At 36.2% G+C, this 15,746-nt stretch overlaps 1 protein-coding gene and 1 pseudogene across 3 annotated transcripts in view; both read left to right on the top strand.

The window, feature by feature from the left end:
* Window positions 1-411: 411 nt before the first annotated feature.
* Window positions 412-6,049, top strand: LOC147292093 (phenylacetaldehyde reductase-like). 2 transcript variants are annotated; one of them, XM_086238222.1, is made up of 7 exons: window positions 412-609; window positions 1,270-1,439; window positions 2,318-2,509; window positions 3,203-3,365; window positions 3,995-4,178; window positions 4,564-4,757; window positions 5,849-6,049. In XM_086238222.1, exons 1-6 carry the CDS (start codon window positions 492-494, stop codon window positions 4,709-4,711), a joined length of 975 nt encoding a protein of 324 aa, XP_086094348.1. In that variant the 5' UTR covers window positions 412-491; the 3' UTR covers window positions 4,712-4,757; window positions 5,849-6,049. The 2 variants fall into 2 exon arrangements, with proteins under 2 accessions (XP_086094348.1, XP_086094347.1); XM_086238221.1 differs by lacking the exon at window positions 5,849-6,049 and having other exon boundaries at window positions 4,564-4,840.
* Window positions 6,050-7,924: 1,875 nt separating this feature from the next.
* LOC147292094 (phenylacetaldehyde reductase-like) overlaps window positions 7,925-15,746 on the top strand; it is a 30,925-nt pseudogene continuing 23,103 nt past the window's right edge. Inside the window, exons 1-5 of the transcript XR_015121361.1 lie at window positions 7,925-8,177; window positions 8,907-9,083; window positions 10,915-11,106; window positions 11,639-11,801; window positions 12,151-12,332. The product of XR_015121361.1 is annotated as a phenylacetaldehyde reductase-like (transcript). The remainder of the gene's footprint in view (window positions 8,178-8,906; window positions 9,084-10,914; window positions 11,107-11,638; window positions 11,802-12,150; window positions 12,333-15,746) is intronic.

A 15,746-nucleotide genomic window follows, 5' to 3' on the forward strand; every position in this document is an offset into this window, starting at 1 on the left:
TACAGTAAATTACGGAATATGCATTACAATAATAGTATTAGATTTCTTTTCTAATAAAGCTAGTCTCTTCCAATTTGCATTTTCTTATTTTGGATCGAAATGCCAATTTTTTTGACGGCCATTTCTTACGCATAAAGTGTTTGCTTTTCTTTCCAAACAAAACTGGATGTGAACTGTTCGACGAAAGTTCAACTTCAAATTTTCTTCTTCATTTTTTATTAGGAATGCATGGGATGGGAAAACTATTTGTTGAATCATTGACTGCGCAATGCATTGTCTTATTGATTGTAAGGAGTTCAGGCTCTATGCAACCAGCCCGATGTCGACCCCTTCACAATAAAATAAGGAGGGCCAATTACAAAAAATGTCAATAAAATTTATTCTGAGCTGACTCATCCATTGACCCTCATCTTCTGCTCACCTCTCACCATAAAAGCACCAACTCTGTAACAAAGCTTCGGAGCTGAGAGAGAGAGAGAGGGAGAGAGAGGATGAGCGGAGAAGCGATGGTTGTGTGTGTAACAGGAGCGTCTGGTTACATAGCATCATGGCTGGTGAAGCTCTTATTACAAAGAGGCTATACTGTCAAAGCCACTATTCGTGACCCAAGTCAGTATTTAGTTTTAATTTCTTTCAATAATTGTCATTTTCAAATTCTGGGTTTTATTTTTTTGTTCTCCAGAAGACAAATTTAGGATCTAAGGTCATATTCTGAAATATTCAACAGTAGTGTCTAGTGTGGTTCTTGAAATCCAGTTATGTTATACAAGGCATGGCTTTAGCCTTTAGTTAGCTGGTATGCACCAACCTTATTAGCCAAAATTTATGCCCTTGTGACAGTTTTTGTTGTTGGTCTGATCCGTGTGGGGGTTGATTAAACGGAAAAGTTGCAGCCAGGGCTTTGTTTGATTGCCAAATTTTGTATCTCACCAATTTTGAATTTTTGGGTGCTTAAATAAAGTTGATATGTCCCCTGTTAATGAGAAAAACTTGTTAAGATAAGTCGGCACGTCGTCATACTGATAGAGTATAACTATCCACTTAAAGAATACAACAGTTTTTTTTTTTTCCTACTAATGTAGCATTGCATCAAAATAATTCCTAAAGTTGAAATAAATTTTTATCCTAAATAGTTGGAATCATGAATTGCAAATTTAAGCCTCATTAACTGTAGTTAATTGTTACCCTATACACATATATGATATATCCCATCCAGTGTGTTTGTAGTATTCTTATTTCAACTCACTACTTCTGTTTATGGTGCCACAGATGACCCAAAGAAAACAGAACACTTACTCTCACTTGAGGGAGCAAAAGAAAGGCTTCATTTGTTCAAAGCAGATTTGTTAGAAGAAGGATCTTTTGACCCTGTAGTTGATGGATGTGAAGGTGTTTTCCATACGGCATCCCCTGTACAATTTTCAGCCGCTGACCCACAGGTTCATCTCTTTACTTTCATAGTTTAAATGTTCTACCATTCTTGTAATTGCCTATTTCTTTCTTTCTCCCTTGTTTATGAAGTATTCATGCATAATTTGTTAAGTCAGATGTTAGGAATCTTAGTTTGTTCATCTTGAGCCAGCAGTTTATAAATCAACTTCAAACTACAATACTGAAACTTGTGAAAGTAAGTTTTGTCAAGTCTTTACCAGTATGGAGAAATTTTTTACTGCAACAAATGATTGTGGAGAAATGTCCAGTCCAAGAACAACATTATAACAAGAATCCAAAAGAAAAATTACCAAAGGCATTTGTGTTTACTTTTATAGACAACATATGGAGGCTTTGGTGATTAACCATTTCAGAATATTTAGCACTTCAACATGAGAAATGTAAACCAACTGATAAAGTTTCTCTCTTTTCATTAGACCCATCTGTAGCAATCTGGCCTCATTATTTGCTTCTTATAATTTTTAAGACAATCTATGATCTTTCCCCTCATTCCCATTGACGGCAATGATCTTTATCTTTTGCTTTCATAATTTAGAAATTGGCTGCTTTTCACTCATATTTTTGCATTGGAGAGGGGGGTGAAACTACATTCTTTGGAAGACTAATTGGATATTTTCGACAAAAGCTGTGGGTATTAGAGATGTCAATTAATCAACATATATAGTTGGTTCACCAGAAAACTTATAAATACTTATCAAGAAATACTTGACAGTTTTCTGTTTTAGGCAATTATGCAGATTCTATTTCTCTATGTAGAGGATCATATATATGTGTGTGTGTGTGTTTGTATTTGTTTAGAGATCAACATACTTTCAAAACTCCTTACGTAAAAACTAAAACGATTCTTATTGTCTCCATGTCCCAGGCAGAATTAATTGACCCTGCAGTGAAGGGAACACTTAATGTTCTAAAATCATGCGTAAAATTTCCTACAATCAAGAGAGTGGTTTTGACATCTTCTATGGCGTCAGTAATAATGAATGGAAAACCTCTGACCCCTGATGTTGTAGTAGATGAAACATGGTATTCGGATCCACTTTTTTGTGAGAAGCACAAGGTACATATGTTCCCCCACTTATTATCTTTTTCCATGTTTCATTGTTAATTGTTATATTTCCATGCCTACTGGAAAAGAAAAAAAAAAAAAAATTCAATCTTGTCACCTTTACAGGTTCCTGGATCCAATCATATAAGAGATGCATAAAATATGCAATATTTCTTCTTTACTTTTATTTTCAACTCTTCCTTACTTATCCTACAGAAGTAACTTCAAGTTGTTGTGCATCTTCTGGAGTTCAAGATGTCTCAGTGGTTGTCTTCTATATTCGTTGCTCATTTTTGCCATTTTCTTTTTTTTGGAAACCGATGAACTATTTGTAAAATCAAGAAACGTTACAATTGTTTTGCACCAAAGCCTGCACACAATCAGTAACTTATTCCATCCAGTCCATTGGCTCAACTGCAGTCTAGTTTTCAGTTAATACCTCTCTTTTTCTTACTATAGGAGCAATGCAGGACTACACTATCTCAGAGCCATGAAACAAAAAAAAAAATAGAAAGGAAATCTCAATGTTTTTCAATTAACAACATTAGTTGGATGCATGTTATGTGTATATTACTTGAAGTCTGCCAAATCATTCATCTGATTCCTGGAATTATATTGGATATAGCATACTACAAAGCAGTATATCTTGGATTAGTATGACCTATGAACTTAGTATGAACTTCCTTTTTTTTTTTTTTTTTCCAGGAATGGTATTTTCTTGCGAAAACTTTAGCTGAGGAGGCTGCTTGGAAATTTACTAAAGGAAATGGTATTGACTTGGTTACAATGAATCCAGGGTTTGTGATTGGTCCAATGTTACAGCCAACTCTTAATCTCTCCGCGGAGGTGATTCAGAATTTCATAAGTGGTACACTTCAGCAACTTCCTTTTTTTTATCTTGCATATGATTAGGGCAGAGCATGATGAAAAGTCTGAATAATGTAGTTGAGGAAGCTAGCATGGCAGGTATAGATGAAGGCCTTGTCATGCAAAATTAGGTGTGTAAAACATTTCCTTAAGTTAAGAATGTTTATCTGAGATGAAGTATCTAGATGTTGCATCCAGTTACAAATAAATTAATCTGTCAAGAGCATCTACAATTCTGGTGGATAGAGTGAATTAAATTCCTTCATTCTATTGTTTTTTTCTTTTATCATAATGAGTTACCTCGTTGGGGAATTCTCGGTTAATCTCTTTACCTACATAGAAAAATTTACTAAAATATAAAAGTATGTGGCATCTACACAGCCTGGAACATATAGGTTGAAGTGAACCTACATCTCGGGTTTTTGTATTACATTCCAGGATTCGGAGCCTGGGAGGTACTTAATGATAAATGCTGTAATCGTTATGACATATCTATTTTGCTCTTCCACCTCTTCAACAACAATTTTCTGGGATATTAAATTATAATGTCCATTAGAATATTTTCAACTCCTTTTGTGTTAGATTCTTGGGATGCAAGCATTTTATTGTTTCTGCTTCCTTTTTATGCAGGTGAACCAGTACCCATGTCATTTTACCGATTCGTTGATGTTAGAGATGTTGCTTCTGCTCATATTCAAGCATTTGAAGTTCGTTCAGCTAGTGGAAGATATTGTTTAGTCGGTCACATTACACACATTTCCGAGGCTCTGAAGATTTTACAAGAACTTTATCCCACTTTGTGCCTTCCTGAAAGGTAAGTTTTCATTTTCAAAATGCCAGCCATTAGTTAAGATTACTTTGTCCCACTTATTGCCATTATGAGAACTTTATCCCCACCAATTTACATGTTTTACTATTCTGTAGCAGATTGTGTATCCAGTTTACTATATTTATGCATGATCTACTCAGCTTAAACATTGCCAGAAAATTTTGCTTTCTCTGCTCAGATACCAAAACCTAATGGCAGCCAAAAATATTAGCTATCAGCCTGTCATATTGATGTGCATTGACACCAGCACAAACTATCCCTTTTCTCCTTTTCACAATAAATTTCATTTGGTTAGGAATTTGAAAACTCGCTGAATGTGGCGAATTTCTAACGGATTTTTATTGTTTTATTTTCGTTTCATTCTTGGCAGATGTGAGGATGACAATCCTAATTTTCCAAAAATGTTTCAGCTATCCGTGGAGAAAGCAAAAGGTTTGGGAATTAATTTCCTTCCTCTGGAAGTAAGTCTTAAGGACACTGTTGAAAGCCTGAAGGAGAAGGGCTTCCTCAATATTTGAATTATGCAATCGGAAGCAACTTGTATACTGCACAAGTTGATCGCATGTAATTGAAGTTTTTTATTTTATTTTATTTTTTCCTGCTATACTGCAAAGAGATCATGATGAAAATAATATTGTTCTTGTTCAGACTTTCTTAAAATTTCTGCAGACAACCCCAGAGTTGATTTAGTCAAATGCTAAGAAGTTGCTTTTCTCTCTTTATATATGGCTCAATCTTCATGTAAAGCATATCCATCACTTCAGTGTTTCTTTACAAGTTTATGGATTATGAAGTTTCAGAATAACTATTATGAATAAAAGCTGAAGTCGAAATTGCTTAACTTCACTGTGAAGAAATCTTAATTCACTCTCTTTTAATATTGGCCAAATCACCCTGTGTTAGTCCATGTATGTAGTTTGACTCTTTTTTCACTTTTGTCCATATAGTTTTTTAAAAATTATATCCTTATAAATTACTCAGGCCTACTATTAAAGGAAAAGAATTAGGACTGTCCTTTGGTTTGGTTTTTACCGAACTGACTACCGACCAAATTTTTTTGGTTTGGTATACCGATTTTCACAATTTGAAAATCGGAAATTGAAAAAATTCGAAAAAAGTTGGTTTGGTTTTGGTAAAAATTGAAAAAAGTTGGTAAATCGACCGATTACCGAAAATTATTACTGAAAGAAACCGAATTGATTATCACAGAAAATACTGAAATATATACCGAAAAAAACTAAAACAATTACTAAAATTTAGTTATATATGCTTATATAATACTATTATGTTAGTGGTACAATAAATATTAAACTACTCATATCTTAAACAACTATAAAAAAAATATAATGTTATCATATTAATATTATCAAAAGTGTGAGTTAAGATATAGAGTCATTCTCTAATAAAGTAAAGAATTAATTATCCTAAGCTATCTTTTACTTATTGTTTTTACTCTCTAGTGCACCAATTAATTTAATTTAATAACAAGGTAAGTTGCAGCTAGCTGACTTATCTTGAAATTTGGTCAATTGCCATTTTATTTCTTTTTTGTCTTTCTCTTTCTTCTCTCTTCACTTTCATCTTCTCTCTTTCTCCCCTCACTATGTCTGTCTTCTCTTTCCTCTTCATCATCTTCTTGTTCTTCTTCTTTGCAGAGCAAGCACCTCCGAGACGAACACCACCACCACGAATAGCGCTGCTGTCAACGGCCTTGAAAATCTCAACGTCGACCAAGAAGCAATAGATCTGCTTCGAGCTCGAACGAAGCCTTCTAGATCTGCTCTGACCACTCCGGCTTCTCCTCGATTGGGCATGATCACAGCTCGTGCTAGACTCCTACTTTGATTTCTTATCAGTAGAAGGTTCTTGATTTTTTTTTTTTTTAAGCTCAGTTTCTGAAACTGCAATTTCTGAAACATTGCAAGTAAACTGAAACTGCAGTTTATTGGAGTTGCAGTTACTGCTGCAGTTTCGGTTACTAACTGCAAGTGAACTGAAACTACAATTTATTGGAGTTGCAGTTACTACTGCAGTTTCAGTTACTAACTGCAAGTGAACTGAAACTGCAATTTATTGGAGTTGCAGACTTATAGTTTATTGGAGTTGCATACTTGCAGTTGCAGTTACTAATTGCAAGTGAAACTACAGTTTATTGGAGGTGCAGGCTTGCAGTTGCAATTACTATAGATGGAACTGTAAAGATTGAATATCTTTTTTTCATTGTTGTTGTAGCAGTTGCAGAAGGATGCTTGAGAGTGAAGATGAATAATTGTCAGTTTGGTAAAGTTGAAGAAAGAAATTGATTTGGCAAAGAAAAGAAGGAGATCAGTTTTGGGCTGTTTGTGTAGTTGGTTTGGTTTTGATGCGTTGATGCTGGTCTTTTAAAAGGTGTCTGCATGTTATATTCTAGGCTGGTGGAAAGTGTCTGCAAGTTAATAGAAATAGATTGAGTGGTTTTGGTTAATATTTTACCTTGTTAGTATCTTATAATTAATGAACTCTAAAGTAAATGTTATTATTTTTAGGAAAATAAGAATCTCATCTTTAGGTAAGTAATGCATATATATATATGTACTCATATTTATCGGTATATATACATACTAAATTAATAGGATATGTACTAATACATATTATTAAACTAATTATACTAGTATATATTACTAATATTAATATTATTGCAATTAATACCAGTACTATACTAAACTACCAATATATTCATCAAACATTATATTTTATGCATCATATTTAATTAAATTTTAATTTATATTGGTATATAATAATTAGTATTATTATAATTAAACTGAAAATTAACCGAAGATATACTGAAGTAAACCGAAAATAAACCGAAGTAAATCGAAAATGAACCGAAAGTATCCGATACCAAAATTACCAAAATCGAACCGAAAACTGAAGTTTACAAAAAATTACCGAACCAAAAAATATCGAAACCAAAAAATACTGAAATAAAAAAATACCAAATTTTTTAGTTTTCATTTGATAAGCCCTAATACCGATCCGAACCGACCAACGGACAACCCTAAAAAGAACCTAAATTTTTGTCAAATTCGTTGATGGAAAGGTAATGCTTGCAAGGGAAATTTTGACCCCTAGCCTCGTGTGTACGGGTGGATGATTGGGGTTATGTCAGGGAATGAGAGGAAAAAGTTGGATGGTCTTACATGGCCATTCCGTCTATTAATTAGACAAAAGATTTTTTTTTTTTTTCCTCCAAGTGCATACATTGAAAAATTATAAAATATAATTTATACATAAATGTTTCAAAACTAATTGATTAGTAAGTTAATACAAAATTAACTATCTTTTTGGGCCTATCATAATATGTAATCTTATAATCCGAATCATTCATTTTTTAAGCTATACTTAACCATTTGATTATAATAAGGATTATTTATATGATTTTATCGAAATTAAAAATCTCCCAAATTTGGATATGGAATTTAGACTAATAATAATTTGATACTAACTAAGTGGAATAAGGATCAAAACTCAGTACCAAAATTGACAAAAAAAACCTTGAAAATATGCGGACCCCTTGTCATAATAATAATAGTTTTTCTAGAGTCTAGCTAATGAATAATGACTATAGAGTTGAAGTAAATCCAACTTTTAGATGTATTGTACTTGTATTTTTTGTCCATCACGATACTGAGTTTCACTATTCAATAATCTTTTTTTTTTTTTTGGCCAAGACTATTCAATAATCTTTTATTTGGTCAACTTTTATATAAAATTTTGACTGAAGTGTAGTTGCCTTCATTGACATCTTCAGCTCCATTATCACCTTAGAAACACCAACTGTAACGAATTACGCTTCAGAGCTTAGAGAGATACAGAGGATGAGCGGAGCAACGAAGGTTGTGTGTGTAACAGGAGCGTCTGGTTACATAGCATCATGGGCCTCATGGCTGGTGAAGCTCTTATTACAAAGAGGTTATACTGTCAAAGCCACTGTTCGTGACCCAAGTCAGTATCAGTTTTAATTCTTTATTTTTTTTTTTTCTTTTCTAAGCATCCTCATAGTTATCAAAGTCAAACAGTTCTTTCATAATTTTCATTCTTCAAGTTCTGAGTTTTTTTGTTTTATTTACCAGAAGAAAAGTTTAGGATCTTAGCTAGAGTCTGAGGTCATGTTCTGAAAACTTGATCTTTAGTTTCAACTTTCAAGTGGTTCTTGAAATCTAGTTATGTTATACAAGACAAGGCCTTTAGCTTTCTTTAGGTGTAACCAACCTTATTAGCCAAATCTTTATGCATGAATGCAGTTACTATCCTACCCCTTGTGGTAATTGACAAAACAGTAAAGTTGCAGACAGTGTTTTGTTTGAATGCCAACCTTCGTATCTAATTACCAATTTAATATTTTTGGGTTATTAAAATATAGTTGATGCGTCCCTCTGTTAACAAGAAAACTTGTGTGGGAAAATCATATCATGTCATCATCATATTGATATAGTCTGAGTCTGACATACTATTCACTTGATATGAAAAAATTTTGTTTCCTACTAACATGGCATTGCATACAAATATTAATCCCAATTAGAAATAAATATTGTTTCCTAATTAGTAGGAATAGAGTCATAAAAATGAAATATTAGGCCTTACCAACTGTGCTTAATGTTTACCTTGTGCACATAGTAGTGTTTTGATGTATTCTTAGTGCAACTCACTACTTCAGTTATATGTATGGCACAGATGATCCAAAGAAAACAGAACACTTACTCTCACTTGATGGAGCAAAAGAAAGGCTTCATTTGTTCAAAGCAGATCTGTTGGAAGAAGGATCTTTTGACCCTGTAGTTGAAGGATGTGAAGGTGTTTTCCATACTGCATCCCCTGTACAATTTTCATTTTCAGTCACTTGACCCACAGGTTCATCTCTTTACTTTCATAGTTCAAATTTTCTACAGTTCTTGTAATTGCCTATTGCTTACAGCCTACAGGTCTTCTTTCACGCAAGTTTATGTAGTATTCATGCTTATTTTGTTGATTCAGATGGAAGGAATCTTACTTTCTGCTTCTTGTTCCAGAAGTTTATAACTCTATACCAAACTACATGCTGAAATTTTTGAAAAATAAGTTTTGTCAAGTCTTAATTACCAAGCGGAAAGACAAAATTACAACAGAAATACAAAAACAAAATTATCTATCTAAGACAGTTGTATTTACTTATACAGACAACTTATAATTGCATTGGTTATTACCCTTTTCAGAATTGTTAGTATTTCAAGATGAAGAGTGTAAACCAACTGATAAAGTTTCTTTCCATTCATTTGGCCCCTGTGTGGCAATCTGACCTCATATTATTTAATTCTTATATGGCTTATTTGTACATTTACCCCTTGACTTATAGGTTTTTTCTCACTTTGTCCCCTCACATTTATTTGTCTCATATAACCCCCTGAACTTTTATGCCGTTTTCCATATTGCCCAATTCCGTCAACTCTGTCAACACCACCGTTAGAAATGCTAACGTGGAAGGGTAATTTTGTCATTTCAGCCGTAAAATATATTTAAAACAATATTTAAATGAATAAAATAATAAAACTTTAAATTAAAATAATACTTTAAAAATAAAATCTTTACAATTCAATTAAATTAACAAAAAAAAAAAATAACCAAACCCCTCCCTCCCCACCCACTGCACATGCCCTCTCTCTCTCTCTCTCTCTCTCTCTCTCTCTCTCCCTGCACATGCCAACCACACCCACCCAGCCCCAACTCCACGCAGCCAAGCCCCAGCCCTGCCCCACCCAGCCTAGCTCCGCCCAGCCTCACCCTCCCCCTCCCCCAATCTGCCTCGCCCTCGATCTGCCCCACACAGCCCAGCCCCGCCCAGCCCCAGCTCGGCCCAACCCCTCCCCCGCCTAGCCCCAGCCTCGCCCTGCCCAGCCCCATCCCAGTCCAGCTCTGCCCTCACTATGCCCCACCCAGCCCAGCCCCTCCCCGCCCAGCCCCAGCTTGACCCACCCCCATCCAGCCCCTCCCCCAACCCCTCCCCGTCCCCCACCCAGCCCCTCCCACACCCCTTCCTCCGCCTGCCCCCCAGCCCCACCTCAAACCCACAATCTAGAGAAAATTTTCCTTTTTAATTAAAAGTTTTTATTTAATTAAAATTCCAGGTTTATATTTTTAAATTAAAAAATGTGGGAGGGTTGCCAACATGGCATATTGGGTCCCACAAATTACCACATGGCACATACATGGCAAAGATTGGTCCTCTGTGGCTGAAAAGACGAAATTACCCCTCCACGTAGACACCACGTTAGCATTTCTAACGGTGGTGTTGACAGCGTTGACGGAATTAGGCAGTATGGGAAACGACATAAAAGTTCAGGGGGTTATATGAGACAAATAAATGTGAGGGGGCAAAGCGAGAAAAAACCTATAAGTCGGGGTAATGTGCAAATAAGCCTTCTTATATTGTTTCAAGATACTTTAGCCATTGGCTGACAAAAGCTATTTGAGTTTGTTGAAAGGATTATTCTAGATGTCAATTAATCAACATATATACATGGTTCACAAGGAAACAGATTAATACTTATCAAGAATACTTGTTAGTATTCTGTTTTAGGTATTGATGTAGATTCTATTTCCCTCATTACAGGATCATCTGTATGTTTGCATTTTTTTAGAGAAGCAAAATAATTTCAAAACTTGTCATGTAAAAACTGCAACGATTCTTATTGTCTTCACATCTCAGGCAGAATTAATTGACCCTGCAGTGAAGGGAACACTTAATGTTCTGAAATCATGCGTAAAATTTCCAACTGTCAGGAGAGTGATTTTAACATCTTCTATGGCTACACTAATAATGAGTGGAAAACCTCTGGCGTCTGATGTGGTAGTTGATGAAACATGGTATTCGGATCCACTTCTTTGTGAGAAGTACAAGGTAAGTATTTACGTTCCCATACTTATCTTTTTCCAAGTATCACCTTTTATTCATTGTTAATTTGTTATGCTTCCATGTCTACTGGAAACAAAATTTAATCTTGTCACCTTAACTGGTCTGGATCCAATTATATAAGAGATGAACTATTTGTAAAATCAAGAAACGTTACAATTGTTATGCCCCAGAGCCTGCACACAATCAGCCACATTCTGTCCAAATCATGGGCTCATCTGCAGACTGCAGTCTAGCTATCAGTTGATACCTCTCTTTTTCTTACTCTAAGAGCAATACAGCACTAAACTATCTCAGTTTTCTTGTCACCCAGAAATGAAAAATAGAAAAGAAATCTCAATTGTTTTTCAATTAAGAACATATTAATTGATTAGATGCATGTTATGTGTATATTACTCAAAAGTCTGCCAATCATTCATCGGATACCTGGAGTTATATTGGATGTGGAGGTATACTTAACATAAGACAAAGTAGTATATCTTTGTTTAGTATGAACTTTTTTTTTTTTTTTTTTTTCCAGCAATGGTATGTGCTTTGAAAAACTTTAGCTGAGGAGGCTGCTTGGAAATTTGCTAAAGGAAATGGGATTGACTTGGTTACAATACATCCAGGGTTTGTGATTGGTCCACTCTTACAACCAATTCTTAATCTCTCTGTAGAGGTGATTCAGAATCTCATAACTGGTATACTTCAGAAACTATCTTTTTTACTTGACATGATTAATGCAGAGTATGATGGAAAGTCAGAATTAATTTAGTTGAGGCAAATAGCACGACAGTTAGAATTAATTTAGTTGAAGTGAACTTACCTCTCGGGTTAATGTATTGCATTCCAGGATTCGGAGCTTGAAAGGTACTTAATGATAAAATGCTGTAATCTTTATGATGTATCCATTTTCCTCTTCCATCTCTTCAACAACAATCTTCTGGACTATTAAATTCTAATTATTGTCTATTATAATATTTTCGACCCTTTTGTGTTTGAAATGTTACTTGTGAGGCAAGCAATCATTTTTGTTTCCTTTTTATGCAGGTGGAGCAATACCCACGTCAAATTACAGATTGGTTGATGTTAGAGATGTTGCCTCTGCTCATATTCAAGCATTTGAAGATCCTTCAGCTAGTGGAAGATATTGTTTTGCTGGACATGTTACACACATTTCCGAGGCTCTTAAGATTTTACAAGGACTTTATCCCACTTTGTGCCTTCCTGAAAGGATAGTTATCATTTGCAAAATGCCACAAATGGCTGCCATTGCCATTAATTAAGTGTATATTGTTCATAGGGTCTGATCTACTCATCTTCAATTCTTAAGGGTTTTCTTTCCCCCCTCTTTTGGTCATTGTTGGCAGATGTGAGGATGGCAATCCTTCTGGCCCAATATATCAAGTTTCGGAGGAGAAAGCAAAAGGTTTGGGAGTTACTTTCCTTGTTGGAAGTAAAGCTTCCACTGATTCTCGGGTCTGATTTAGCATAGTAGCTTAATAGTGCTGATGTGGTATTTTAGTGAGTTTCATTAAATGATGTAATAGGGTATGACAGTTGGCATTGTGTGATTGATCAAGTGTGTGTGTGGAGTGAGTGAGGTAATAGGCTCACGCATCTCATTCAGTTTTGTAACAGAATTACAATGATGAATATAAGGACACACTCTCAACGTGAGTAAGCAATTGAGCTACTCCATTTTTCCTCTCTCAGCTCTGTTTTCATTTTTCTCTTAAAAATGCTTCTATGATTACAGTAATCCATCATGGTATCAGAGCCATGGCTTCGATCTTGAGCTGGGCGTGCTACTGTGATTGAGTGATTGAAAGTTTTAAAAAAAAAAAACTGAAGAAAACACAAGGATTCCTTCAGAAATGTCTGGATCTGGCAGCATGGAGCTACGAGCTCCAGTGTTTGATGGAACAGAATTTGATTACTGGAAGGTGAGAATGGTAACAATTTTCAAGTCTCAAGGACTTTGGAAGCTGGTTGAGAAAGGGATCACAGTCCCTGACTCTAAGAAGAAGAAGAAAGATGGAGAGGCTGGAGGTGCTGATGAAGACGATGAGATCAGTGCCTATCTTGAGGATCAGAACATGAAAGATGCCAAAGCACTTGGAATCATTCAGGGAGCTGTATCAAAGACAATTTTCCCTCGAATTGTGAACCAAGAGACAGCAAAAGGAGCTTGGGATTTGCTGCATGAGGAATACCATGGGGATGAACAAGCCAGATCTGTGAAGCTACAAGGTTTGCGTAAGGAGTTTGAATACATGAAAATGAAAGATAATGAGTCTCTTCCTGCTTATTTTAGTCGTTTCTTTGATCTAACTAATCGAATGGAAAAGTATGGTGAGATTATGTCACATCAAAGATTGGTTCAAAAGGTTTTAATAAGCTTGACTAAAATCTATGATCCAATGTGTGTGATAATTGAAAGAACAGTTGATATGAATTATGTATCTGTGCATGAGGTTGTTGCATCACTTAAAAGCTATGAGGTGAGACTGAGTAGGCATGAAGAGGATGATGAGAATTCTGAAAAGGCCTTTGCTAGCATGAGCATTGGTTCCAAAAATCGAAATGGCCAAGGCAGGACCTATGGCAATGATGGAGGGAAGCACAATCAAAGGCTCTGGAAAGGCAAGCCCAAGAAGTGGGATAACAAGTTTGCAGGAAACTCAAAGCAAGTGAGTCACAGTGATGCAGGGAAACAAAAATGCAGAATCTGTGACAAACTGCATCTTGGAGACTGTTGGTTCAAAGGCAAAGTAAGGTGTCACAATTGCAGTAAATTTGGGCATGTGATGAAAGAATGCCATCTACTTAAGAAGGAACATTCAGTGAATTATGCAAACCAGGTACAAGAACCAGCTGCCATGTTCTATGCATGTCATAAGGCCTCTGTTGACAAGGACAAAGAGGTCTGGTACCTAGACAGTGGTTGCAGCAACCACATGACTAGCAATGAGGCTATGCTCATTAATATTGACAGATCAATGACATGTAAAGTGAAAATGGGCACTAGTGAGTTGGTGAAGTCAACTGGGAAAGGTACTCTTCCCATAGAACATGAAGGTGGTGTCAGATACATCAAGGAGGTGATGATTGTGCCTGGACTCGATGAAAATCTATTGAGTGTGGGGCAAATGGTGGAGAATGGATATTGGTTGGTGTTTGGTGACTTCATGGTTAAAATCTATGGTGATGAGAGTCTGCAACAACTTATTGCTGCTGTGCCAATGAAAGGAAACAGATGTTTTCCCTTCTCATTTGACAGTCTCAATCCAATGTTGGTCAATCAAGCCACTGTTGTTGACTCCACATGGAAATGGCACAGAAGAATGGGGCATTTAAACTTTGAAAGTCTGAAAAGATTACAAGATAAAGAGATGGTGATTGGTCTGCCAAAGTTAACTGGCAAAATACATGTATGTGAAGGGTGTGCTGCAAGCAAGACTCACAGGGCAACATTTGATAAAGGGCAAGTGAGAAGGGCTGCTGAACCTTTGGAATTGGTCCATACAGATGTGTGTGGCCCTATGACTGAGTCCATGGGAGGAAACAGGTACTTCCTTACATTTATAGATGATAAGACTCGAATGTGTTGGGTGTACTTTCTGAAATTCAAGGCAGATGTATTTACTGTTTTTAAGAAATTCAAGTCTATGGTTGAATTACAAAGTGGCTACAAACTGAAGAAACTGAGGAGTGACAGAGGGGGAGAATACACTTCACATGAGTTTGTGAAATTCTGTGAAGATGTGGGAATTGACAAGCAACTCACTGTTGCATACTCACCCCAGCAGAATGGAACAGCAGAAAGGAAGAATAGGACAATAGTTGAGATGGCCAGGACAATGTTGCATGAGAAAAGGATGCCAAGGAAGTTTTGGGGTGAAGCAGTGCATACTGCTGTTTATCTCTTAAACAGGTGTCCTACTCAAGCCTTAGACAACAAGACTCCATTTGAGGAGTTCAGTGGGAGGAAGCCTGGTGTCAAGCATCTCAGAGTTTTTGGCTCTATCTGCTACACGCACATTCCATCTCAGCAAAGGTCCAAGCTGGATGAAACAGGCCAGAAGGGAGTCTTTGTAGGGTATGGGACCAGGGAAAAGGGCTATAGAGTTTATGATTTGGCCAGTGACAAAGTTATTGTCTCAAGGAGTGTGACATTTGAGGAAGCAGGCATGTGGAATTGGGAAAGCAAGGAAGCAGTCTATGTATCTGTTCCTTGGGATAACAAAGATGAGACAAGTGGAATTGAACCTGTTTTTGAGTTTTCTACCCCAACACAAGCTGTGCAAACTCCAACCATGTCACCAAGCTCATCTGGATCAAGTCTTAGATCAGAGAGTAGACATATGGAGACTGAGGCACAGAATCAAGAAGGAGATGTTGTTGAAGGTACAGAAACCAGTGAGGTTGAAGTATCAAACACTTATGACAACACACCACTGAAGTGGAAGAATCTAACTGAGGTTTTTACACACTGCAAACTCAGTGTCATTGAACCAGAGAACTATGCTGAGGCTGCAAAAGATATGGCATGGAAAAAGGCAATGGAGGATGAGATTGCAATGATAGAGAAAAATCAAACTTGGGAGTTGGTTAGCAGACCAAGTGAGAAACCTATTGTGGGG

This window comes from Dryas octopetala, chromosome 3, assembly GCF_963921425.1.
Source record: "Dryas octopetala chromosome 3, drDryOcto1.1, whole genome shotgun sequence".
NCBI classification, from domain to species: domain Eukaryota; kingdom Viridiplantae; phylum Streptophyta; class Magnoliopsida; order Rosales; family Rosaceae; genus Dryas; species Dryas octopetala.